We start from the raw sequence: 27905 nt of genomic DNA, 5'->3' as shown, positions 1-27905 counted from the left end.
TAAATGTTAATTTCAGGTGTCTGGAGTTTCTGGTTATACAGTTCTGAAAACAACCTCAGGAATATTACAGTCAGATGAATTAGATGTGATAGACACTGCTAGTTATATAAAGAAAATGCAACACAATAACAGACTTTTAAAAACGGTTAAATGCTGAGTGTCTTCTGTTACAAGCACTAAGTAATAAAAAGTTTTTAAAGTCACAGAACTGAGTTCTCTTTTTTCACCAAGGAGTAGCAACAAAAAAAAAAAAAAAGAAAAAAGATTCTGATGCAAGTCTTCTGCAAGAGAAATTATTTTTAGACAAGTAAATGGAGACATAAACTGACGACATCAAAACTTCCACCGCATAATCGCCTTGAAGATGCTCCAGTGACACGACTAAAGAACTCGGTCATACAGGGCACAAATCAGCTTTTCTGTTCCCTACCTGATGTTATTTTAAGAAGGGGGGAGGGAAGGAGCGAGGAGACTAATCCCTTTGCGGGCAGCTTGACAATAACATTATCCTAGCTCAAAACTCACGGCTCCGTGCCTATGGACCCGGACACAGTCGATCCCACAGCCCGCACAGGAGGCGAGGGGCTGCCACTCACCGGCAGCTCCAGCGGGACGAAGGAAAAAAGACAGGAACAAACGCAGACTGCATGCCCGCGCCTTTCCTCTTTCAAGGAAACCAAGTCCGACAAACAAAACCCCGTATTTTCCACCTTTTTCACTGTCGCTATGCCCGCTAGGCAACCTGTTGCCGCCGAGTGCGGGCTGGCACAGCACAGCCCTCCACACACACCCCCTCACTCCCTGCTGCCCTCACAGAGTCCCTGAGCAGCACACACAGCACCCACACCGAGCCTGGGACACGGACACGGACACACACAGATACAGACACACATCCCCGTGCAGCCGGAGAAAAGAGACGGAGCCCGACGGGGGCTTACTTGGGCGGGAGGCGACAGCTCCCTGGCAGGGCGCAGTCCGAGCCGGCCCGGGGCGGCAGCCCCGCTTCCTCACAGGAGCTCCTCGCTCAGTCGCGGCCCGAAGCAAGGTACAGAGCAGCAGGGCTACAGGCGCATTCCCACCACCGTCGCCGCCATCTCCAGCATCCTCCGCTCCCCACCGCTGGCACCAACCGCTCACCGCCCCACGCCCCGCCCAGGGGAGAGCTTGGGAAATGTAGTTTGGGAAGCGGCGCCATGGGCCGTTGGGCTCTCCCACTTAGTCCTGTAGTTGGGGGGAAGAGCAAGGAAGAGAAATATTTATTTTGTATTTTCTGAGAGGAGAAAAAAAAAAAACAACTCTAAGCATTCAGCGGCTTGTTCTCTTTTTTCTTCAAACCCTTTACAGAAACCTCTTGCTCTCGAGGCGCCCAGCTCCACCCGTGCATCCAGCCTTTCCCTCCCCCTTTCCCCTGTGGCGTGGTACGGCCGGCGAGGGGCCAGGACGGTCGGGCGCGTGCGGCGCCGTCGTTGCCGACCCGGCGGTCGGTCAGGGGGGACTCATCGGGATCCCGCTCCTTCGCCCACACCGAGGGGCGCAGCCGCGCTTCCCCGCAGCGGCTCCCGGCGCCCCGGGAACTACTATCATGGACAGGACCGCCGTGGCCAAGATGGGAGCGGTGGCGAGCGCCAGCGTGTGCGCGCTGGTGGGCGGGGTGGTGCTGGCGCAGTACATCTTCACCATGAAGAAGAAGACGGGTAAGAAGACCAAGATCATCGAGATGGTACGTGGTAAGAGGCCGAGAGCCCCTCGGCCCCCGCACGCACGCCCTTCTCCTGTCCTTCCTCTCCTGCGGCCGGCGGCTCCCCACGGCCGCTCCCGCGGAGCCAGGCGGGTATCCCGAGGGGATAACTGGAGGGGCAGAGGGGGGACCTTGAGCTCAGTTTGGGATTTCTGTAAGGACAGGCGCTGGAGGTTGTCCTTCCAGCTCAGCTGTTCCTTCCAGCTCAGCGTGACCTACTAGCACGGAAAAGGTGCGTGTGGAAAGGGTCTGTGCCGTCCTGCCCTGCCCTGTCCGGCCCGTATATACTTGTAGGATACATACGTACCCGTGGGTCTTGGTGGTAATTTACAAGCCTGCTCGCAATTAGTTTAAAAGAAAACTGGACACGCACACAACACGTGTTCAACCATCTGTTGAAACTGGGAAGCACAGTCTGTTCACGGCTACTATAAAAGGAAGATGGAGCTCGCTCTCTCTAGCTGCCCTTGTTAGACTTGTTGTTTAGGAAATTATTTAAATATCTGCTTGTTAATAATTGGGTCGTAGAAGATCTTAGTTTGGACAACGGGATGATTATGTGGAAGTCCTTCAAATTTTGTGATTTGGACACCGCCGTACCGAAGAACTGAACTGAAATCGTCAAGGCACTTGATGTTAGCTATTGGGTGTTTTGTGATCTCCCCTGCAGAATTTTACTGAAAGCTCTGATGAATTTTTATAATTACACGTGGAAACAGATTTTAGAAAGAGCTAGGATTCTGTATGTAAATTGTGAGCTGCCTAAGTGCTCGCTTGGCCGCACATTGCCATGCTTGCCAGTGGAATTCATGCAGGGCAGTTTGTGATAACGTGGGTCCAAAGAAGAATTCTACTTGGAGTTTTTGATAATTGTAGAGGCATCACTTACTGTTGAAAAAAATACTGTTTCTAGTCATCAATCATGTCATCTGACAATTTGGAGGGGAATGACTTGGTTTTTAGTTTCTCCAAGCACAGTTCCAACGGCTTGTGGGAGAGCAGAAAGTTTGGATTGCCACTTTAGCAAACATCCTTAATTCTAAAGATGCAGGTCTTCTTTCTTAAGTACTATTTTTAGTGGACACATGTATTCAGGCTGTGCAATTTCTTTGAAATAAGTGAAATAGTTATGTAAACTTCATACCAAGGAGTTGGGTTTGTCAAGTATGGGCAAAAATGTGTACATGCGTTTTATTTGAATATGCTGCATTCTGAAGAACTTTCTTTTATCCACCAATGCAGATTTGATTCAATGTTTGTCTTTTACAAGACACTGTATCAGTTTTATTTTACGACAAGGGGGACCTTTCTTGAGCTGTGGAGGAGAAAATTCTGTTTCCGGTCTGTAACTTAGTGTAATTTACGATGGTGCTAAGAAACAATACTGCCTTATTGAAATGTATTTTCTTCCAATAGCAGGCTGGTCTTCTGTGTCAGATTAAAATTTTGGGCTCATTCTTGTATTTTCAGCAGATTTTTTGGTTCAAATTTTCTTTGGGAGGCATTTACACTGTAGTTTTATATCCACATTAGACTCAGAATTACCTTGATGTATAACTTTTATTAAAAGCAGGGAGCAGGCCTATTACATCTTAGTTATGTGAATGGAATATTATTTCCTTATAATTAACTACAGCAATTTTTTTTTCTTAGTCAAAATAAAGTTAGATGAATATAAAACCCAAGTATAAGTAAAAAACAAATACAGCTTTAAGTGCTAAAAAGACAGGAACTTTTACAAATCAAAGAGAACATCTATAAGAGAAGTTAATATCAAGGATTATGATGCCAAGAAGAAATGTTGTGAAGAAAAGTGGAAAGGATTCTCAAGCATTGTGGGAAAGAGTAACCCTCTTTCCTTGCTGAATAATGAAATCAAGTGATTCTTAAATATCTAGCTCACATTTCAGTAGATTAATTCCTTAAGCACACCAATTAGCCTGAGAGACAAATTTAAGCTTAATGGAGACATCTTAAAATTGCTTCATCATATTTGATAAAAAAGGCTTAAACTTATAATTAAAATGTGTCTTCACCCACAGTGTGTAGTTTGCAAACAGGGAGTTTCCCTTAGGCACTCATGAATATAGACAGAGTTACTTCAGCTCCACTTCTGAAGTAACAGAGGCATTAATAGTAATGGTCACATGAAGTTTCACTCTGTGTGGTAAGAAACAACCATCTCTCCAAGCCTTGTTGCATAGCCACGTTGCCAATTTTGTGAAACTGTACAAGTGTTTACACAGTCAGGTGAAAGCAAAAGTTAGCTACAAGGTTGCTTACTGTAATTTAAAGAGATTGTTAACAATTAATTAGATTTTCAGAGTAACTTTCTAGAAAATGTTTCCAGGCTATTTTAGAAAGAGATGAAACCTTACAGCAGTATTCAGTCTTTTGGATTTTTCAAGCCACAGACAAGTTTGCAATTAAGTTGTGTATTCCTATAAAGCAAATAGTTGTATTGCCAATAGACTTCAATTTTTGATTGAATACTTTTTGCTGAGCTTTTGATCAGCTCGGCAGAAAACTGGTGTTCACAAACTAGAGTGAAAAACATTGCCTAAATATTTCAGAAATGTTCACATGTAAGCAGTAGCCCAAATTAATTAAGATGTGCACTTAACATAAGAAAAAACTTCTTCAAGGAGTAACAGTATATTTTGTTGTCTGTTTCATAAATAAATTTGTTAAAATCTTGGGGGTTTTTTCAGCAGCTTGTTCCTCACTCTTTGGTTTTGGAGCTTTTAATTTTATTTTTTTTTTCTGTTAGAATAAGAAACGCAATAGAGCTTGTTGAAAACAGAATAGGGGAGAGTACCTTAAACTGAGACTTCCTCTCTCAGGTTTGTTTCCCAGAAAACTGGACAAATGTGTAGTTACATTTGTCCATTTCTCCAATCTGCCCCTGAAGTGAGAGGTGTAATTACATGAAAAAGAGACTTTGGATCAAAGTTCAGCAACAACAAATTAAACTCAGCTTTAAAGCAGAGTCTCAGTTTACAGGAAACATTTCACCCACTCAACTGTCTCTGGACAGTGCACTTTTTATTGTGTTAAAGGGAAGAAATACGTGGATATTTGCAGTAGTAGTGTTTACCTGGAGGGAAATAAGGAAATTAATAAGAAGCAAGGTAACTGCTATCTATCTACTTGCTTAAGAAATAAAGGAACATATTCTGTGAGTATAACTGTTAGAGGCATTGGGAGGTGTATTTTTAAATTATTATTATTTTCTTTTACCTGGCAGTCTCTGGTGAGACTGTTCTTGTTTCATAGGGCATAAGAGCATTTGTGCCAGAGATGAAGATACAACTGGCAGCAGTCACACACCACTTCTTTATTCTTGTCTTGTTGCTGGTAACTAGTTGTTATAGTAACTGTGACGTTACTCTGGCAGGTTGACCTCCCAGCAGAGTAAAAAGCAGAGGAGTGTGTAATGTGTAGCGTACATATTCAGGAGTCTAAGTGGTTGGTATTTGCAACTGCTTCATGTGCTTATGCCTATACTGAAGAGCTGAAGAAGGGTTTGAGTCTGAGTAAACTGGAATCACTAAAAGGGGAATGGAAGGAAGATGGACTCCCTCTAATGAAGCCTTTGCAGGACACTGTCACTATCTGGATGTGCTCAAGAGCCATGCAGTGATATGATCTATTTGGGAATAATATTGTTCAAAAAGAATGGTGCTGTGATATATATGAAGTAGTGAAAGAACTCCTGAGACCTAATACCATTCTACCTATCAACATGTGACTGAGAGCCCTTACATTACTAGAGTATTAGAATAATTTTTAGATTATTGTTAACATTTTAAAACCAAGTTAAAGTTGACATGAGTACTGGAGATGCTATATAACCATTCCTATAAACCTTGGGTTTTGTTTAGACTGTATTCCTCAATAGAAAAATCAACTGGCAGTGGTAGACACCAATTACTAAAACAAGGTTGTTTTGCCTACACGCTGTTTGCAGAGATAATCATAATATATATTATCTAGATAATACATGATACCATGCTGCCTAATGTCAGCCTCTGTGCATCATATTAGTCACCTAACATGTGGCTTGTAAAGCAAGTTTTCACAGGGCAGGAAAAACTCTAAGGACATTGCATGTTGATACAACTTGGGTACTAGTAGCAGGTTTCATTCTCACTGTAATATAATCCAGTTGGAAATTTAGGAAATTCGTATCCCAGGAGAATGAAAATTGACTGAATTCAATTGTTTTCTCCTCTCATTGTCAAAAATATGTACATATTAATATTTTACTTCATTTAGTATAGTAAACTGATCCTACAATGCAGCCATCTGTTTCAGAAGTAGGTTTTAATTTTCTGAAATTGCTCTTGTCTATGTTGGGTTTTTTTTAATTCAGTAGGTCTTGAAACCTACATTCTTACAAGGGATGGGTATGGGAAGATTAATTAAATCTATAATTCTGCATTAGTTTCTTTAGAAATCATTTATGCAAATTATAACAGTTATCAAAAACATAGTGATGATCTGTACATGAAAACTGAGTTCCAAGTAGTCCGTGTAGACATTTCAGGATACAATATAGATTGTAGGTTTAGACTCAGAAGAGCTTTTTTTGCTGCTTTCTTTTATCTTTTGTATAAAGTCTTTCTCCAAGACAGAAAAGCAATCTTTCAATTACTCATTCTCCTCTGAAATACATTTACCTTTTAATAAATGCTTGCTATGTGTTAAGTCATATTTTTTCTCCTGTTTGTGATAACTCGTTTTTACCAGTTGACCTATGGCATCTGTTCTATTAAACTTTTACAGCTTAAATACTGTAAGTCTTAAACATGTTTACCTTTAACTGTCAAACAATATAAGCAGTAATAAGGGATTTTTTAGTTTTTAGCCCGAATACGCATATCATCACAAATCTGTTCATATTATGAACTAAAGTTACGTAGCATTCCAGTCATACTTTCAGTCTTGAGTTAACAAGAACTACCAGCTTTTATAGAAACTATCTGAACTGATTAACATAAGAGACCTAGGGTATGGATCCATGCATTTATAAGGAGGCGAATAGTAGCGGTGAATTCAATAGTAGTGTACCTGTAAATTTAAAAACATCGCAATTTGTGTAAGTCTGGATTGGAAACTTGCAAAATGCCTGAACTTTTCAACTCCTTTCTTTAAAAGAAACCAAACAAACAAACAAAAAACCACAAAAAAAGCCCCACCACAGCTGCCTTTTACCTTGTATTTTCACTGGCATGAATTACATCATACAGGCAAAATACATATTCATTTCTGTGTTGGCTAGTTCAAGCCATCAGCCACCACTCTTCCCTCCATGTGTGCATACACAAATGTATTTTTTGCAAGTGAAATACAGTGTACACTTCACCTCCTGCAAAGGGTTATTACTGGAGAGAGGAAAAATACTAGAAGAGAAGCAGACTTAGCTTTTGTTGGCGTATTTTGGTGCGTTTGTCAGAGAGTAATTAATTTATTTTCACGGCGGCAGGTCGGGCTGGTCGAGCTGCAGCAGACGGCTCGGAGCAGCAGGTGGCGCTGGCCGGAGCCGTGTGTGAGGCGGTGGCCGCTGCTGTGGAAGGAGCCTGGCCCTGCAGGGAGTCCTGGCCCTCAGCGCGGCCTTTTCCCGGCCACTGCCTCGCCCGCTCAGGCGCGTTCAGCCGGACTGCTCTCGCAGCACCGGGAGGAACCTGTCCCTGCAGGGAATCCTGGCCCTCAGTGGGGCCTTTTCCCGGCCACTGCCCGCTGCGCTCAGACCCGTTCAGCCGGACTGCTCCCGCTGCACCGGGCCCACAGCAGCGGCCACCTCTCTGCTGCCGGCCAGTGCTCAGCGCCGAAATCAGGCTAAGCACAGCTGAGAGGCAGGAACACCTCACAGCTATTCTTCCTGGCTTCCTTTCCTAACCACAGCACAGGAATAGAAGGCCAGATAAAACTGGGCAAGAGAGTCGTTTATATTGTCATGGAGGGTGTGTGAAACAAAAGCGAGGGTGTGAAGTCTAACTGGCCTCCTTGCAGTCACTGTGCAGCAGTCGATCTGCAGGAACTGCTTCTTCCTGGGGCACAGTCTTCATACAGCTCTTATCTTGACCAGTTGCTGGATGTCAGTCTCTTTCTCCCATCCAAAAGTCATCAATCACCAAGGGTCAGCTGCTGTAAAACATCAGAGAACTTATGACTTCAGTAAGCAACGTTTTAGTTCAGTGGCTATCATGCAGCAGCTTGACAGGCAATGTGCCATTAGATTGGAATCTGGGGCTGTTTGTTAGTCAACTTTTTAATAGGTTATTTATGGGGAGCTTCTGATGGTTCAAGAAAAAAAAAATCAGTGTCCATTAAAAGTCCACAGAATTTTTTAAATTTGCCTAATCAAGAATGCTTTGTATAAAAGCCAAAAAAAAAAGAGAAGGCATTTTTCAGCACACAGGTCACAAAAGACAGCATGTTTAAATACTAAAAGTAACTATAATATTTTTATTCACTAATAGCTCAAAATAATAGAGAATTGCACTGACTTACCTCAGAAGATAATTACAAAAATAATTTTAAACAACATTTCTCTAAATTATAGCAATAATACCTATTGCTGGAAGGAAATGTGGCTCCTACTTTCATATATCTCAATATTTTAAAAAATAATTATTTATTTAATTTATTTTATTTTATTTTGAAAGGGCTGGGGTAAAGCCCAGACTTGGATAATTAAGTGTCTGAATACAGACTTTCAGACTTCCTGAGCTGAGTTTGCCACCAAAAAAATTCCTGTTCAAATGTGCTTGCTCTTACTTGTTTCCCACTCATTAACTGTCATTTCCTTCCTGCACTCCTTTATAAAGATTTGTTTGTCTGCTCTGCAAATTGGATCACTGAAATAATCCTAGTTTAATTGTGGTTTAGGTTTTTTTTTTACCTAAGAGTTAAAATGACAGAATCAATACCACTGAAATGTTCCATTAATCTTGTTCCCTTAAAGCTTTCCCTCTTTGTCAGAAACTTACTAGTTATCAGACCAAAAATGTGATTTTTTCACTCAGCAGCTATTATGGCAACACTTACTATTATCAGCTGCATGTGCCTTTGCAGTGAGTATCACTGATGGGTAAGCCTCAGTTTGGTCTGCACATTGCCATGGAAAAATGATACATGAAACTGAAGGGTAGGAATTAGCACAGAGCAGTAGCACTCTCGGTACTTTGGCAATAGCAGGGTGCAAAGAACAGTAGTGGCAGTATTGGTTTTGAACACTTCCAGAAGGCAAGTGCACAGAGATACAAGAAATATGGCATCCAGCATCTTTGAATGGATCCAGCAGTGAGAAACACCCATAAAACAAGGAGATGTGGAGTCAAAACAATCCTTCATGCCTCAAGTCGTGATGCTTCTGCCTGTTAGCTTTAAAAGGAGTGTTTGGTAGTTGTATTTCATCTTTTGATTTAATGGAATTTTTTTTCAATAACTTTAAAAAAGAGTTCGTAATCAAAGAGAACATAACAGTTAAAAACTTCATTAGTCTCAATGTGTACTTTAATTGGAATATTACATTAGCACTTAATTCTTCCATGCAGTGTCTGGTAATGGATTGTAGATTAAACTTTGTCCTGCTGACTTTGCTTTCAAACTGAGTCCCACAACTCCACTATTCAAGGGTCAGAGTTTATTTGATCTAGATACAGGATTCTTAGGCTTAGTGAAAAAAAATCTAAGCTGATTTTTTTTTTTCTTAGAAGCAGATAAGAGAAAAAGAGTATCAGCAGCAACTGCTTCAGTCCAAGCCTTGGCCTTAATGCAAATTCCATTCTAGTTAGTGTTACATGGGAAGCTTCTAGGGAAACAGGCATTTGTTTAAGTTCTCTCAATGCATGTCCATGTAGATATATACAGGATATTTAATTATAAAAGGTATACATGTGAATGTACAGTTTGGGGGGAAAATAGTATGTCTCATCAAAATGACCTTATTATGTAAGGTGAGCTTTTGCATACCTGATAGCTAATTAAGAATCAATGATTTGTAAATGTACCACACTATATTTACATACTGCCAGTAATTAGAATTCTATGCTGTTTGCCTAGGTATTTTGAAAAGGATTACTTGTACCAGCAGCCTCACCTGTAAGCGTTCTTTAAGAAAGCATTAGATTCATTCTGTGTAATGTAGGGAAATGGATCTTTGGGACGGGCAGACTCCAACATACTCCATAGCAGTATTAAAGGAAAATGAGAGTACCACTCAAATAAAAAAAAAATCTTTTTTTTCAAAAATTATTATCTGTGTTCTCAGAAGAAGAACTGGCAAGAAAAAGGAAGGATGGAGTTAAAACTAGGGCCTTTTCCAGTTCTAGTTTATTCCATGTAAGGTAGAGAAACCAGAACTGGTTTTGGTATTTAAGCTCCAAGTTCATAATGGATTTATAAAGATTTTATCCAGAAAGCTCTGGTAAGAATAGTGAAATGTATGTATGAAGGCCAAGAAAAAATCCTCCATATTCTTCTACCAAGCAATGAAAGGGTGTTACAGCCTTGAATTCTTCTTTCAATCCTGGTGCTTTAGAAGCTATTTTTAAAAATTAAGTGTAATGTGATATATTGTATTGATCTGAACTTGCTTACATTTAGAATATTTTTATATTCTTTTTTTTCACAAGGGCAGGAGAGAAGCAATGATGATTAAAAAACCCATCAGTTTAAATTTGGCTATGTAGTTGTGGTATTTCCAAGATTATCATTAGAAATGTCTGAAGATCTCTTCATCATTTCCAGATACTTACTGATAACTAAATAGTACATACCTTTTATTTTAGCCTGCCAGTTATAGAGGTTAAATCTCTCCACAATGAGGGAATGGCAGCTAAGCACAAAGATTAGGTGATTCCCCTAATATACAATCAGAGAAAAAAATGCCTATCCTGAACTGCATTCATTCACCCCAGAACTGTTCTATACCTCCTGAATTCTCTCAGACTAAACCAAACTCGTAATTGACAGGATCACAGGAAATACTGGAAATGTAGACCCTAGTTATTATTAGTTCTTCATTTTCTTGTAAGATCCAAAATGTCTGTTGATCTATCACCAACAGAAATCTCTTCTTTTAGAATGATTTTGTAATCGCAACAAGAAGCTGTGTAAGGGACAATGATGCTGCAATATCTTTTATTCTATCATCAGAGAAATGTATTAAACAGAAGAAAAAAAGCTTAAGGATTTGTTTTAGTGTGTGTGTTGACATTAAGCTTTCAGTACAGCCATAAATGATCAACTATTAGATGATCACCAGTTTTCCCATGAACTGTAAAGAAACCTGGATCTCTGATCAGATCAAGAAAATCTCTATTAAAAGATATAGAGATTTTAATATCACAAGTATGCCTTGTGATACCATTCAGGTTAAGAGCCTCACCTTCTTAGCATGTCCCATCTCTGGATTTGTCACAATTTGTTGAATTCAGTTTTTAATATGTTCCTAGCACTTTTTCATAACATGTGCTGTTCAAGCTCTTTCTTTTTAGAATTGCTTACACTCCTCACAAGTGATCTCTATGACAGACACACACTTTCATATACAAATCATAGTTCTTTGCATCATACCAACTGTAAATATGGCTGCCATGGGTTTTTACACCAAACCCGTACTGCAAAGATAAGTGGTATCCAAAATTCCTGCAAGCAACCTTCTAAACCTTTCTGTACCCCAGCTTCATCAAACTGACCATTGATCTTACTTTCCTTGTAATTGTCACAGATATAAAAAGTAATTCCTGGAGCCATTATGCTGCTCATTAACTCAATTCACTAGGGCATGAATAATAATCATGTTTGAGTACAGTGGGGTTGTATTGGTTCCTTTCTTCTGCTTGGTCCTGGTACTTGAGTACCAAAGTTCAGGTACCTTTCCCTGTCTCATGAGGTTATATCAAGTAGGTTGTTTTGGAAAATATGTACTAAGTAAACTTAGTACAAAGGCAAAATTAGGCAACAAATACAGTTCTTTAATATTTAAAATTGATCCCTACAATAAAGCAAGGTATTGCTCAAGTAAAGTCGAGCAACATAGTAAATATATAGGGATATATTCAAAAATTGCTCAGTTGTGGTAGAGTCACTAAACAGGAATAAAAGCTAGTAAACTCTTGAAAAGACACTAGCTAATGTTTACAACAAAGATCACTTTACACAGGATTCAGTCACCTCTAAATTTTGTAGGAAATCTAAAAAGCTATGACTTCTTTCTTGATCTCTAAAAGTTCATGTCAGTTTAGTTGAAGTATTCCATTTATTAGTTAAAGAAAAAGCTCAGCTTACTTGCTTAGGCAATATACCTGTGCTAATTCTTTCCATAAATGGATGCAACCTAGGTCACAGGTGTGGAAGGACTGGTAGAACTAGCTTTTCTTTGCTTTAGACTAAAACTTGCAGTGCTTCATATTCAAGAGCATCCTCTACAAACCAAGTTCACCTAACACATGAGCATATAAAGTTGAACCTTTTCCCAGTCTTATATAAATTATAAATCATCTAGTGTTTTCAGTGTTGTTCTTTTTTTCCTCACTCTCTTTTTCTGCATAAAATATTCTGTAGTCAAGATATGGCCCTCAGCCAAAGAGAAAATGTTAAAATAGAATCTATCTGTTGAAATAACTACACCTCTTTAGCTTGTGGTTCTTAAAATATATTGAAATGACCTTCCATATTTCAAGAGTAGAAATGTCATGCTGGAGTTTATTTCTCTCTCTGTGAAAAAATCAGTGTTCATTTTAACTCCTCTTTTACCAGACATTAAACACTGTAAACAAAATGCTCAACAGGCTCAAATCAGCAGTAATAGAATGTGGTTAGTAGGAGCTGTGGTAATTAAAGTGTTGTACACAAAGATTTCTTGAAGTTGCAAAGACAGTCTTGTTTTGTAGCTGAGAAGTTTCATGTATGGCATTTTCATTAGAGTGAAAGTACACTGTTGATAAAGATAGTGTAGATGTTTTTCTAAGAATTAGGTGTTGGCTGTATTAATGTTTACAGAAATTTTGCTCATGCCATTTTCTAGGGCTTTCACTGAGACTGTAATAGTTCATTTAGAATGCTTTCCAATTAGTCTGGTATACCAAAAACAGTCTGTAAGAGTTGGACTTAATTTCTGTAACTCCTTTTTTTTTAATTTTGAAAAAAATTAATAAAATAAATTTTTTAAAAAAATCTTGTTTTTGTTTCCCCAGCTTTCTGAAAAGGAAACTAGCTTTCTTTAGATTCTTGAGAGCTCAAAGGCAGGTTCTTTGCAAACTGACTGTATCAAGTGATGTCTTACCTGAACTACATGAATCATCTAGCAATAGTATTTTACATCATTGTTTGTAACATTTTTTTTTAACATTGGAAATCTAGCAGGGACATAAAATCCTTTTTTTTTGTGCAAATAATTCATATTTATTCAAGACACTGCACTATACATATGTTTCCCAAATATGATTATAAAAATATTAATGAAAAGCATGCTGCCTATATAAAATACTATGAAGGGTAAAATTCTCTGAATGTTGCCTGTTACAACAGTGTACAAATGCTGTAACAAGTAGTTTAGTGCTAGCTATGAATCCTGGCAATACCAATGCCAGGTAAGTTCAATTTACTGTATACAGTCATAGCAGGGATTATGTTATATTTTGAACATATCTTTCAAACTCTTTCACTGCTTCAGGTTACAGCAGATTTAACATGTACATTTCAGGGGATCTTGGTCAATTCTAAGAGGATAAGTCTTGAGTAAAGTTGCATGTTTTGTATTAGCTCAAGTATTCAGTTGTTTTGTTGGCTCAAAACAGAGAACACCTCTGAAAACAAAATGAAAGTGCACATGTAGGTCAGATACACTGAGGAATCCTGATAGACTACATAGTAGCCTACAGTTGGAATGCAGACACAAAACATATGGATCTACTCTATCATTCAGAAAGTCTGTTGTTTTGTTTGTTTTTTTAGTGTAGAAAGCACACGGATATTTTCATAACTAATGAATTTCTAGAGCCCTGCTATTGTTGGGGGTTTTTTTATAGCGTTACGGGTTTTGTACATGCTACACTTGTAACCTGCCCTTGCTTCAGCTCTGACAATTACACTGGTCACATTAGTGGCCATGTATGAATTGGCCTGATGTTGGTGGTTAGTCCTGGCATCCTGAAACAGGGATCATAAACCTGAGGTTGAACATGAGTTATGGGGTAGTAATAGAGAAGCTTGCACTGCTGCTATAGCAATAGTCAGCTTTGCGTGACACTAGCATTTACACAACTTCAAAATGTAAAATACAATTAGACAATAGGTCTTTCATCCCCTCACTCTAGAAAACATTTCTTTTTAATCCATCTTCTGTCACCTAGTTATGGTCTTTGATCAGGCAGCATGCCTAATGACAAACTTCTAAAACTATGTGGAGTTGCCTTGGCTCTCAAAAATCCTGACAAACAAGGCTCCTTGATTTCCTGTTTCAGTATCACACAGATAATTACAGCCAAAACAAAGATTCATTAATTCATTTGCTCCTTCTACATGAATAAATGTGTGCTACCTAGTAAACCTTAATGAAACCATGTCAACAAAGCTCTAAGAAATTTGTGGCACTGTGCAATGGGAAATCCTAAAATACTTGGAAAGATTTTGTAAAAGGGCTAAAAAATAACAAAGTAGTAAACTTCTGCTTTGAACAACAACTGCCTTCCTCTATTAGAGCAGCCCAAATTTGCCTGCTGCATCCATGAAAGCTGTTCATTCAGTGAAGGTCAAAGGTTTTGTTGTTGGTGAACCAGCTGATGGATCTGTAAGCCCGTCGGGCTGTACTGCTGAGCATAACAAACTGCTGTGCAGTGCTGACGTGCGTCACAGGACCCTGGGGTTTTGCACGGGGATTAGTCAGGCTGTATTTGGAAACGCCCTCAACTGCACCCTGTGCTGCTATATTAGTGTGTCTCAAGCAAGAGGAATTTTCTTTTGCTCCTGCAGCTGCTCCTGCAAAACCCTCTGGTAAGTGTGCACAGCTTCTGTCAGCAGTGTTGACTGTCTTCTTGCCTGTGTTTTTAAGCCAAGGTTATGAGCTGAGGGCTTACTTACAGTTGTTAATTGTGACTGAAAAAACCTAAAAATCTGTATTTTTAAATTAAAAATTTGATAGCACAGAATGAGCAACAGCATCAAAGGAATAAATATACTTAGTGGTTTTCATTGAATAGCTTAAATGTTCTTCTACTTCTAACTATGTGTCAGACTGTTCTGAAGTCTTGGTGTTTTCACAGTGATGTCGCTATGTACCATGCATGTTGGCTTTTATTTAATACAGCAGGAATAGAAAGACCACGTAATATAGCAGACCAATTCTTAAAAGGATTTGGTTGGTTTTTGTTGGCAGCCTGCATGCAAGCCCTGCATCTCTGGACTCTGCTTGCCACCTATGCTGTTGCAGTAGGACAAAATCAAGGACAGAAGAATCAGGAGTGCCCTAAGCTCAACGCACAGGTACTCTCCTTTAAACACACAAGAGGAAATGCTGTTGTCATGTTTTCTGTGAAAGCGCTCTCTCCAGATTTTTATAAGGGGTTTTTTTTTCCAAATTCAGTGTCAGAATCCAGCATATTAAGTATAAAAATATGTAAATAAACACAGTAAACCAGGAAAAATTGTTTTTAGTGTGCATCCTATTCCATGTCTTAAAATAGCTTAAGTAATGAACCCATTTTCAATTATTTCATACAACCTGTGCTGGGTATCTAGTTTTACAGCATGTGATCAAGGAACTGTGAAGATACTTAGTGTTCTGTTGTTTCATTCTCATAATAATTACTTTTTAATTAAGTAGTCCTAAGGCTATTTCTTGGCAGAACTACTAAAATAGTAATTTGGTAATTACTAGTTACTAAGGATTTCTTACCATATTTGAGCTTGCATCATCTGAATATAACATGTATTATGGTTTTGGGAATTATAAATTAGTGAGTCTCTGTCCTAAGCTCAGATTATGCTAGAAGAGTGCACAATAACTAGTGAAGTTCTCCTGACTACCTGCACATAATGGAGTGATTGATGTGATTACACTCATGTCCAGTACCTTTTGATGTTCCTGTCTAAAATATAAGCCTGCTAACAGCTGGAGCAGCTAAGAGGGACCTCTGTTGCACTCATGGGCCAGAATTCAAATTGTCTGAATTATAGGCAGTCTTGCTTTATACATGAGCATAAGCATATGGAGGAAAAGATTCTCACAGTGTCATTCTGTAGATTTTGTTATAGCTCCCCAGTTTCTTGCAGCTCAAATGTTGCAAGCAGCAGAAATTACATAGAGAAGCTTGCATGCTTTCAGAAGTTTTTTAAGCTTTGTTTTGTAGAGCAAGTGATGTTCTATAATAATAGAAAGAAAAAAAAAAGGATTGGAAAATAACATGTAAATTAAGGAATGTACACTATTTCTTTATATTTTTACCAAACCTTTTCTTTCTTCCACCAAGAACACCAAAACCAGTTTTCTGTAGCTTCTGGGTATCAAATTTCACAGCTATCACTGCTGCCATGCCCTGCCTTTTTTGGTAAATGTCCATAAGTGAATATATGTGATAGCTAGTCTAAGACCTTGAAACTGGGCATCTGCAGTTCCCAAAATAAATGTCATTTAGTCTTGGTTTATACTCTTCTACCTGGAAGCTGTCACCATAGATTAGAATAAAATTTACAAATAATTTTCCCCTAGCCAATTTATCACTTTGATTTCTGTTTGCCTCACTCAGAAATAACATGGATAGCTCTCTCTCCCTGCCAGCCCACCCTTGTGTGTTCTCTCTATCAAGAGATAACAGGTTTGAAACCTAGTCTAGTCTAAGGCAGGTTTACCAACAAAGTAGGAAAATAGAAATTGTGTTATACTTGAAATTCACATTCTGTCAATAGCATTACAGCTAGATCTTTATTTCAATCTTATTTGTTACCCTGTCCTTTTCATGACATTATGGTAATCTGAAATTTTGTGGAATATTTTTAATACATTTTCAAGTGTGAGAACAGTTCTTACTGTGATTCAGAATTACTGACATCTAACAAAGTACTCCATCAATCATTGAGATTTATACAGAAGTTCTCTTAAAATTTTTTCCACTTATAATCCAGGGTGTTTTCTTAGTAACGATTTGGTTTTTGGGAGGCTTCCATACTAGATGAGTCTTTATAAAATAAGAAAACTTGGTATTTGCCAAGTAGTGTAGGCTTACAGGGTATCAGTATAAAAATAGTCTGCACCATTTTTTTATGCCCTTCGTCAGAGCATTACTTAGCAGACTTATGATGACAACCTCCTACAGTTGGAGTTAGTACTAGTAATATTTTAGGCTCTGTGTCTAGAGTTGGTTGTGAAATGAGCCATATCTCTATGTAGTTAAGATAGCAAGTAATTGATCAACTCATCCTTCCCTACTTAAAATTACTGACAGTGAACACAAAAGGTCACTCAGTTGTCCTTTATATGGAGTTTTTTATTAGATTTTTTTTCATTTTTGTGTTAATCATCAGGACTTGTTTTACTGGGTAGGGGGAGGAAAACAACTGCTGTACTTCCAACACTCAGTAAATTGAAAAATTCAGTATAATCCTAGCTCCAGAACATGACATTACTCCTTGTGGACACAATCAGTTTTTAATTTCCTGGGATCCCTAATTGGAAATATCTATGATGGCAGCTGTAAATTCACTTAGATCACTAAAATGAATGACAGGTCTTATCACCAGCTCCTGTTTTATGATCAAACTGACACAGCATGCACTTAGATACACGCTGCCTCACATACTAAGAAGACAACTTATGTACTAAGCAGCACCTGGATACATAAAAGCAGTTCTTTTGCACTTCTGTTATCCAGTTGTATATAAGAAACTTCATTTCAAAACTAGAATTCAATATGGCAAATACTTATCTTTACTTAACCCAGCTACACAGATGCATGTCTCATGTACTAAATAGATTTGTAATTTTCAGAACTATCCTTGTGGTAAATGACCCATTCTGTGGTTTGTAGGACTGGGGGATTTCCAAACCTGCGTGAATCCATTACTGTTCATTCCTCAAGGTATGACCATAACATTCTTAGCTACAAAATAATTTCCTACATCCTTATTCCAGTTACCTGCTATCACAAACAAGCAGATAATTGTTTTCTTTTTCATAAATCCAACTAAGCTCAACCTTTAAAATAATCTTTTTCAGTTTTGTTCTTCCTTCTCTCAGAGGCTCCTAAAAATGTCAGAGACTAGAAACTAAAGTGTATTTGTGGCCAGTGCTATAGCAATAGTCAGCTTTGCGTGACACTAGCATTTACACAACTTCAAAATGTAAAATGTACACCAACCTCAAATTACCTTTGGGAGTTGCCATACATATGTTTTAAGACACACCAGGCCCTGAGCTATTCATTAGCATATAGATGCTCTTGGTAGGAAAGCAAAACTCTTCTCACACTTTTATAATATGACAGAATAAATAGGGGCACTTAAGTGATTTAACATGATGTACTTTCAGATGTCACAATGAATTTTGAATTCCTTTTCCTGTGCTTATGTAGTTTTAGCTCTGTATGTAGAAGCTCCTGGTTCTGAAAAGCTTTCTTGACTTAGTTAAGTGCTGTGGATATTTTTGGTTGGCTGCTTCTCTATCTGTGCTCATCCCAGTCATCAGAATTTTGGGAGGTTTATGTGTGCACACTGAATTGACTGCTAGAATTTTCTTAAACAGTAAATAGAAACACTAATTTTATCAAATTGACTGAACTTTTCACCATTTACTCTTTCATCTGTCTTATCAGCTCTTTCTAACTAGAATCTGCTTTTTTCTTTCAACTGGGAAGAATGGCAAATATGCAAAAACAAAACAACAGCTAAACTGGGCAGAAGTGTAGAACATTGGAGGAGACAGTTTGCCAGAAAACTGGTGGCTGCAGTTTCAGTTTCATTTACCCAGTCCTTAGACAGTTTCATTTACTTCTACTATAATAATGATAAAGAATAAATAAAAGAATTGCTGCTTAATGTTCAGTTGCAAATATTAATACCAGGAACTAGTGATAGGAAAAGTGGCTATTTTGTCTAACCCTATTTGTCTGAGGCTTTATCAGATGTCACACCTGTAATGTAGACTTGTTTTTTCCTCTAAGAGTTCCTGTGAGAATGAAAATGTCTGGGTTATACTTGCTGCAGAAGACTTTCTCTCACCCCTAAATTAAAATACTCTTCAACCAATTTGTGTGCAAAAATGAAGAGTGTGTTAGAAATAAATTAATCTTATAAACTGATCCTGAGTATGAGTTTACAACATCAAAGCAGGAAGTTTTCATCATACTTGAAATCTTAAGCAAGTTCTTGTTTGACGTGATTTACTAAAGTGTTTACCAAGATTTTTCCTCAGGTTGTTTCAGAAACTTACGAAAGGGCTCAGTCTGAAACGAAACAGTACCAAACAATCCAATTTTCCTCATCCAGTCCCTTCCTCTGTTCTCTCAATCTACCCCAACATCTGTTTAAGTTAATTATAATAGGAAATCTGTTGCTTAGTATCTAAGTAAACCAAATAATGCTTTACCACTTCTTTGAAAACCATGCATTTAGATTTCAGTGTTTGATTTTTGCATTCCAAATCTAAAAATACATATATAATTTGCTGATAGTTAAAGGAATTAGATTAGTCAATTTACAGTACAAAAATTACCAAGTCAAAGTGCTTTGTGCTTCATTATAAAGAATATTGTATATGCAGAAAAAAGTGGAAAGCTTACTTTTGTTTACCAGCACCATATAACATACAAAAGAAATAGCATAAAGCACCTTTAAGGAGTTACAGATTATTAATATTTTGTTTTGTGAAGCTAGATGTGCTGCTAATTGTGAATAAATAAATGCTTTGTAAAGGTATATCTCTAAAGATTAAGGTATATCTCTAAAGATTAGTGAATTCTTTAATGGATATTTTTCAGGAATTCTATTTCTTATCAACACTCATTAGCTTACTCAATGACTCCCAGCCTGGGAAGTAGCTGAGCTGGAAGTCAATCCTGATGTACTTTTTGTGGCTTTGCTGTGCTAAAAGAAGTAGTAGCAAGACACTGCAACAACACAAGGAACTCAGGGATATTGCCTTAGGAGATACCACTTTTATAGAAAATGTCTTTGCCAAAGGATCAGAAAAGAAAACCTTAATTCTTCCAATCAAAGTGAAATTAATAGAGTTTGTTTCTTTATGAGATTTATAAAGCAAAGAAGTAGTGAATACCCTGTTCAGGACAGAATTTTTGACAAGATACTGTGGTATAGGTGAAACTTTTTTGAATGGGCAGAAAAACTTGGAAATTTATCAGAGACTCATGATTAGGGTTCTAGAAGGATTTCTGTTTTCGGTTTTCAGCAGTGTCTTTGAGGATATCAGCCAGAAAGTAGCAGTAAGCACAGTGGGGATTTAGAATTATTTGTTTTACCGAAAGGTTGGAGCACTGACGTGGAAGAAAAGATACAATCCAGAATGATTCAATATAAAATTAACATTTTGCACAAATACCCATTTCTTTCTAGGAGTCATTTTGGAGAATATTTGGTTATTTCCAACTGAATTTGAGTCATTCTCACCATATTACCACTAAGACAGGGCATGTGTTTTAATATACATGCAAAGATGCTACCTGAAGACAAGGGCCAAAGTGGCCCTTCAGCCAAGGCCTTATCAGAGCAGAGCAGAAAGGTTTTACCCACAGTCATGGATGCTGTGTTGGAAAAACAACGTGGTTCAACTGGGTGGGCCAAGACAACATCAAGAATGATCAGAGATTTAGAAAATTGTGTTCTGCAAAAGAAGATTGAAGAACACTGGGGTTTTACTTTCAGGCAGAAGGGAAAAATTTATCCGATGAGCATCTGAGAAAAAGAACACTTTTCTCCAAGTTGAATGACTTAAAATTACAATAAGGAAGATTAGACATTAGGCAAACTTTTCTAAACATACAGGTAGTTGAGGAATGTGAGGAATATGTGAGTAGGGGCTTTGAACAAAGAGTTAGATGAGCCTCTACTCATCTGATAAGGATGTAGCTGTAATGTTTTGCTCCCACCTGAGAACAGAGTGGACTAGAGCTGATATTTCAAGGTATGTTCGGATCCTTCTTGTGTCTGGCACACAAGTGTCTTTTCCCTTACAAAAACATATGTTTGCATACCTTAAAATGGCACCTGTTTCTTATGTGATAACCAAATTGCAATTTGACTGCAAGTTGGCTGTTACTAATGAAGAAAAGACTTGCTAGCACAAAGAGCTGGAAGAAACAGTTCTGCATGACTTACTGACAATTGGTGATATGAGAACTCTGGGTCCAGAAACTTCCTGAAATAGAATCACCCCCCCACACACCTTTTTTTTTTTTAATTAGCTCATTGCAGCACTGATTTCATGCTAGCTATAAGAAAAGGAAGGTTGAAGGATCAGAATGTTAAAAATGTAATTCCTAACACTTTATCATCTCTGAAGTTTTATAAACAGAAAATAAAGTTTACTACTCATAAATGCCCGTTTAGACAGATTGCAGATTCTTTTCTTTAGAATGGGTCCATACATGATTATAAAGGAAATAAATACCTGCTACACTGGGAAATTCCTGTAAATAAATAGTTCTTCTACCGTTCTGCAAGTTTAAAGATAAACTCTTAGAGTAAACAAAGGCTTGGGGAATTGTTTGGGAAAGAATGGGGGTTTGTGGGTTTTAGGGGTTTTTCTTGTTTTATACCAAATTCCTCATTAATCAAAACATTCAAGAAATATACATCATCCAAAAGGAATGCACAGAGTGATACCATGTTATTTCAAAAGTGTGCAGTGAAATAGGTAATGGTAGCAATTGATGGACTGGCTAGGGAGGAGGGATTGCTGCACAGCCTTGTTGTATTGAAGTACCCAGTTGACACTAATTCAGCATTCTCAAGGAAACAATAGATGTCTTCTTTATCTCTGATATTTTACAGGCACATTAATTGCAAAGAGAGTTAGTTTTAAGATTTACCATCTCCTAGTGACATATCTGAATCACAAGATGATCCCATATGTCCCGTTCCTACATATCTCCCTTTTTTCCTACAACTATAATGACCTTTTCTGAGTGTCAGCTTATTGAATAAAGTGATATTAGGCAAGGAAATGAAAACAGATGTTGTAAGCAAACAGAACAGTATGTAGTCATTGATTAATAGATCCAGAGTATTTTCTGTTTCTTCTTACTCTTGTCTTTCTGTCCTGATCATGTCTTGATGTCACATGAAACTGTTTGTAGATGCAGAGCTTCCAGCCTGATGGACAACAGCTGTTGCCTTGGAGGTTTTCCTCTGCAAGTGTATTTATGTCTTTGTTCTTACTCTTCATAGATGCCAGAATTTCAGAAGAAGACTGTCCATATTAAGGATCCAGCAAGAGTAGAGGAGATTATTTGTGGCCTCATCAAAGGTGGAGCTGCCAAACTTCAGGTAAAGGTGCAAAGAGTTTGGAATAAAAGCAGCTGTGAGATTGTTACTCTATGCCAAAAAATTTAAGCATAACTGTATATATGTAATAGAATTCAACCTTCAAGAAATCTCCAAAACTTAGACATGTTAACTCTTTTAATAGTCCTTGTTGATTCAACTGTAATTCAGCCAGACACTAGTTAAGTAAATGACATACGCATAGAAGCTTAGTAATTTCAGAAACTATTCTCAGCAAAGAAATGAGAAAAACAGTTTTGTTAGAAAAACCATTACTCTTCTGGGATATGCTAGCTTCCATGACAATGGCTCAATAGAATAGGGAGGCTTCTATGACACACATGCTACTCAGCTGCAGCTATTGTTGATCATTCAGAATTTCTAGCCATTCTTTATTTTGTTCCTCCATGTTGTAAGACAGTTTTGCTTTTTCTTTCCTTAAATAGATTATTACAGATTTTGATATGACATTAAGTAGATTTTCCTACAATGGAAAAAGATGTCCAACTTGTCATAGTGAGTACTTTTTTTTTTTAAATACAGATTGATTTGTTTGCTCCTTTTAGTTTTTCCTATATTTAATTTTCTATTCAATTTATTTCCAAATGAGATTTTATATTGACTTGTTACCTAATCTGTACATTCTAGTCACAAAGTATTCTAGTGACTGTGGTTTCTATGTGTATATATATGTATATATAAATCAAGTTCTGCGTGAATTATATCAGATAAGTTGCCATTCACAATTAAAACATTAAGTTTTGAACTCTCAGATGTTAGTGGCTAAATATGGCATGGTTGACTTTTGTTTTTCAAAAATCCATCACAGTCCTGATACCTGCAAGAACCAGATTGTAAACTCCTTAGAATTCTTGGCAATTTTATCCTTATGCTGTAGTCTTTTCAAACAAACAAGGAGAAGTGGGAAGTCTAAAACATATAGGATGCCTCAGGATGATTTTGAAAACAATTAAATCTCAAGAAACAAAAGCTTGTAACTGACCTTGTAAATCAGAGATTAAGGGAAGGGCACCTTTACACTTCTGAAGAAAAATTTTTGCTGGTTGCCGGTAAGAAAGGTTCTGAGGAAACATATTGGTATGTCACCAGACATTGTCATCTGTGTCATTTACAGTGTTGTAGAGCAAAGTAAAAGAAATGTATCATCTTGTTTAACTGTCTTTTTTTTCACCCCTTTCCCAGACATCATTGATAACTCTAAGATCATCACAGATGAATGTCGGAAAAAGGTAAACAAAAAACCTACAAGCATTTGGTTTGTTGTACAGACATTTGTCATTATTCCCTGACAAGAGTGTTCTTTTGATTGCTTAGACCAAACTCCAATGTATTTTATGAAATACATTAAACATCTGATGGGTTTTTTTCCCCCTTCAGTTATTTCAGCTGAAAGAAACTTACTATGCCATTGAAATTGATCCAGCTCTCACCATTGAAGAGAAATACCCATATATGGTAGAATGGTAAGAGACACCTCCTATTTTCAGATTGTACTAATATTAGATTTAGTAAGTCTCTAATAGCAAATTAATGGCAGTATTTAGCTTTTAGCTATCACATTAACAGAATTAATCTCTTAAAGTTTTGTACAACTGGTTTTGTTTTGCTCTTAACCTGAATAAGCAAGAATTAACCATACTGGATGCTTTTTTCATCATGAAATTTAATGAAAGGTGATCTTTAGTAAGTGTTGCGGTGTGATGTAAGCAACATTCAACCCATTTTCTGTTTATGTTCTAGGTACCATAAATCTCATGCACTACTCATTGAACAAGGCTTACAGAAGGACAAGTTTGCAGAAATTGTAAGGGAATCTGATGTTATGCTGAAGTAAGTTCTTTTTAATTTGAATTATATCAGTCTGTTTCAGAGCATTTTCTGTAGATTCTTCCTGAGTGTTGGGGGGGAGGAAAAAAAAAAGGGAAATTAAAAAACCCACACATTTTCCTGAGAAAACCTTAACCTTGGACCACATTGAGCTCTCCATGCTCCCACTTAATTGGTGTGTTGTATCTATCTAAATGCAGACAGTAATCTCAGTATATAAAGCAGAGATCTGAAACTTTTTTTAGTCCCTTCTCTACAAGCTTAATTTCTGTAGACTTTCATCCTCCTTAAATGGCACTGGTGATCCCTTTTTTTTAAGAGCAATGTGACGTGTAACTTAATTCCTTTGAGAAACACTTGAGGAACATGTTTCATATGTTGTATTCAATATTGTTCTTCTATGGCCGAAGGCAAGTTTAAAAGACAGCAAAATCCTTGTCCAAAATGTGCTGTGATTTCCATCTCTTTGACAGCCCTGTAAAACTAAATTTTGGAATACTGAAACAGGATGTTATAATTTAAATTGTGAAAGTATTTGTTTATAACACTGACTGAATCTTCATTTTTTGTACAAAAGACAAGGACCCAGTGTCTGCCTGTTTGAAAGCTTAAGTCCATGTTGATTGAATCTTCATCCACAAGCTAAAATTCTTTCCAGAACTTTCACAATACTTTTTTTTAAAATGTAAAATTCTACCAATCTATGTCTGTATGGAGAAAGCATATAGAGATAATATTATCTTGCCCCTGGAGTGCTATACATAGGGTACTGCATACTAAAAATCTTTCAGTAAACAAAACAATAAATGTTTAGAAGATTTAAAGACAATTTTTTTTTATAGTAATGACCCTAAAGAAAGTCACATATTTAAGCAAGGAAGATTGAAAAGAGATGTACAGCCTGATAGTAGCTAGAGTGAGCTCTGATTGCTTGTTCTGGAGTACTTAGGGAGGGGAAAGTGTTTTTAAATCTTTAAAACATGATTAGATATCTTGGGGGCAGAAATTATACAGACCAATACTAAACAGCTTGATGCAAAAGTTACTTGCAAACATGCCTTGTGTTAGGTTGATGGTTCTTGCTGAGCTGAAAAGGTGAAGTAAAAGAAATGCAGTAAAGTGCTCAGGAAATATCAATTATTTTCCAAAGATGATGTGATTGTCTCCTAAAAACTGGAACTTTTCTTGGCTTTCTTTATTTGAGATTTGATTTGTATTTTCATTCTGTGTTGCAGAGAAGGGTATGAGAACTTCTTTGATAAGCTCAGTGAACATAATATTCCTGTGTTCATATTTTCTGCTGGGATTGGTGACATTCTTGAGGAAGTAATCCACCAGGCTGGGGTCTACCATTCTAATGTCAAAGTGGTTTCCAATTTCATGGATTTTGATGAAAATGTACGTATGAAATAACACATTCTTCTCAAACATGTTTGATAAATACTACACTATTTGTAGCATTTAGTATCTATTTATACACACTACAAGATAGATATATATAGAGATATATATATATAGAGATAGATCTATACACTCCTCCAAGCAGGGAGAATCATTGTCTGCCTGCTCCTAACTGTGCTGTCACAGCCATGACATTACTCTAAACTAATTTATCTTGTTCATCATGACAGATTATGTAGTTCCGTCTTGGCTCAACAGTAACATCCCCTCTTTCATTCTCGATGCTGTCCTGCCTGAATGGTACCAGACATAACTTCAGTGTTACTTTTTTCAATAGGGAATATTAAAAGGATTTAAAGGAGAATTGATTCATGTTTACAACAAACATGATGGTGCCTTGAAGAACACAGAGTACTTCAAACAGCTAAAAGACAACAGCAATATCATACTGCTGGGTGATTCTCAAGGAGACTTGAGTATGGCAGATGGAGTAGCAAATGTTGAGCACATTCTTAAGATTGGCTATCTCAATGATAAAGTAAGTAGCTTTACATAACCTTGTAAGATTTGAATGAAACACTGGGAGTTAGAAACAGGTTTGTTATAATGTGGTTCAGATATCAAACCAAGTGTTTAACCTATTTGGGTTGACATTTCAAACATTTTTTCATGGATTTTTTTCTAACCCTAGTAAGCTCAGAGCCACAAGTATATATTGCCTTGGTTTTGTAAAGAGCTACTTCTAAATAGGTGTTTCCCAGAGAAGTAAAATTCAGAGGCGATAAAAATTAATTCTGTTAAATTCCTGTGGCTTCTCCTCCTTTCAGTACTAAATTGATAATTGAGAAAAATTATAATCTCACAAATAACAAATCCAGGCAGTCCCTCCTCTTTTCTTTTTACTTTTTGGGGTTTTAAGTGACACTCAACTGATTATTTGCCAAGTTATAATGAATATCCATTTGGATTGACGGGAGAAAAAACTTCACTTTTATATTTCTCCCTGCCCTTCCAGGAGTAGTTCTTATTTTAGTATCTCTATGTGTGAGATCCTGGAATAAACATGATTATTATATCCTGGAATGCACTTTAGGTCAGGCCACTCCTACTCTGTCCTCCTGTGGAATTCACTTGTAGGGGTAATACATTATTTACATGGCTTATTCTGAGAATCTGGGAAAGATTGGGCAATATTTTAATGACAAAAACTCTTTCAATAATTAATTCTATAACTAAGGGGGTCTTTCTCTTTATCCCTTCTTGCAATTAGGTAGATGAGCTTTTGGAAAAATACATGGACTCTTATGATATTGTCTTGGTGAAAGATGAATCCCTGGAAGTTGCCAACTCCATTCTACAGAAAATCCTGTAAATTGCAGTCTCAAGTCACTCCATTTCTTCCAGGAGGCAACTGGACAGAAGAGCACACATGTGCTATCTTAGATGTGTTTATTATTCATTTACGGAACTGTTTGATTTAATTTAAAACTTTTATCTTCATTTTGGTATTATGGAATATATATTGTATCAATTATCAACTACAAGCTCCTTTTACTGCTCTTACACTGTTCTTTATTGTCTCACACTCCTGTTATAACAAGATCTAAATTGGATTTATAGATGTGATAAACTGCTGCTGATGGGATACTGTGGTTCACTGTGCTTTTTAATCAGGCATTTCAGAGCAGCATTTAGAAAACGTGGCTATTTTGTAAAATTGAAGGTGTAAATGCTCTGTAAGGAGACTGTGCATTTGTTGCCTTTTCAAAGACATTTCGGTCTCAGCTATACTTTGAAGGATCTTACTCATATGCTACATAATTTCACACAAAAGTTTTTCATACATATATTTTTCATCAGTAAAAATGCTTTTATTCACCCAATTCAGGCAAAGTGTTTCTTCTTCATATTTTTTGCATCATCGCACAACATTCTCTATTCTTACTGTTTCTTTATCCTCTGTGAAATGGGAAGAATGTTTTAAGTTAGTGTGTCTGAGATAAATTTTCTCATCTTTGTAACAACGGATGGTTTCACAAGCTGATAGTCCACAGCCTGCCTGCAATGAGCAGGGGCATCCTGAACTAGACCAGGCTGCTCAGAGCCCTATTCAACCTGACCTTGGATGTTTCCAGGGATGGGGCATCTACCACCTCTCTGGGCAACCTGTGCCAGTTTCACCACCCTCACCACAAAAAAAAAAATCTTCTGAAAGTTTTTCCTCTGTACTGAGCACATTACAGCACCTCTCAGCATTGTGTACAGAGTACAGCTAAATACAGCCACAATTTCAGAAGCTTGCTCAGATAAGTTGCAGGATGAGTTAAAGATGATGTTGTGACCCTGCTCCTGTGAGGTCTGGGCTGTACTAAATCTATTCATTAATAAAAGAGAGCAAATCATGCAACTCCTGTAA

The 27905-nt window shown here is 37.5% G+C and overlaps 2 protein-coding genes across 7 annotated transcripts in view; one reads left to right on the top strand and one right to left on the bottom strand.

Annotated features, from left to right (window-relative positions):
• BBS9 (Bardet-Biedl syndrome 9) overlaps positions 1 to 1104 on the bottom strand; it is a 282783-nt gene extending 281679 nt beyond the window's left edge. The window contains exon 1 of the mRNA XM_066556456.1: positions 939 to 1104. The gene's annotated coding sequence lies outside the window, so the exon portion shown is untranslated. The remainder of the gene's footprint in view (positions 1 to 938) is intronic.
• Positions 1105 to 1437: 333 nt separating this feature from the next.
• NT5C3A (5'-nucleotidase, cytosolic IIIA) lies at positions 1438 to 27905 on the top strand. Of its 6 annotated transcripts, none has more exons than XM_066556400.1 (10): positions 1438 to 1694; positions 15126 to 15232; positions 22145 to 22243; positions 22687 to 22756; positions 23444 to 23490; positions 23639 to 23724; positions 24002 to 24091; positions 25324 to 25486; positions 25827 to 26027; positions 26760 to 27905. In XM_066556400.1, exons 1-10 carry the CDS (start codon positions 1583 to 1585, stop codon positions 26859 to 26861), a joined length of 1077 nt encoding a protein of 358 aa, XP_066412497.1. In that variant the 5' UTR covers positions 1438 to 1582; the 3' UTR covers positions 26862 to 27905. The 6 variants fall into 6 exon arrangements, with proteins under 6 accessions (XP_066412497.1, XP_066412505.1, XP_066412523.1 ...); XM_066556417.1 differs by having other exon boundaries at positions 1606 to 1720; XM_066556444.1 differs by lacking the exon at positions 1438 to 1694 and adding an exon at positions 14621 to 14743.

The sequence above is a fragment of the Molothrus aeneus genome, chromosome 1, assembly GCF_037042795.1.
Source record: "Molothrus aeneus isolate 106 chromosome 1, BPBGC_Maene_1.0, whole genome shotgun sequence".
NCBI lineage: Eukaryota > Metazoa > Chordata > Aves > Passeriformes > Icteridae > Molothrus > Molothrus aeneus.
This window is presented reverse-complemented; position numbering and strand designations above follow the sequence as displayed.

Coding starts and splice junctions, on each gene's coding strand:
- NT5C3A (XM_066556400.1), top strand. CDS start 1,583: ATGGACAGGACCGCCGTGGCCAAGATGGGAGCGGTGGCGAGCGCCAGC. Junction 24,092..25,323: donor GAATCTGATGTTATGCTGAA/GTAAGTTCTTTT, acceptor TCTGTGTTGCAG/AGAAGGGTATGAGAACTTCT. Junction 25,487..25,826: donor TCATGGATTTTGATGAAAAT/GTACGTATGAAA, acceptor TTTTTTCAATAG/GGAATATTAAAAGGATTTAA.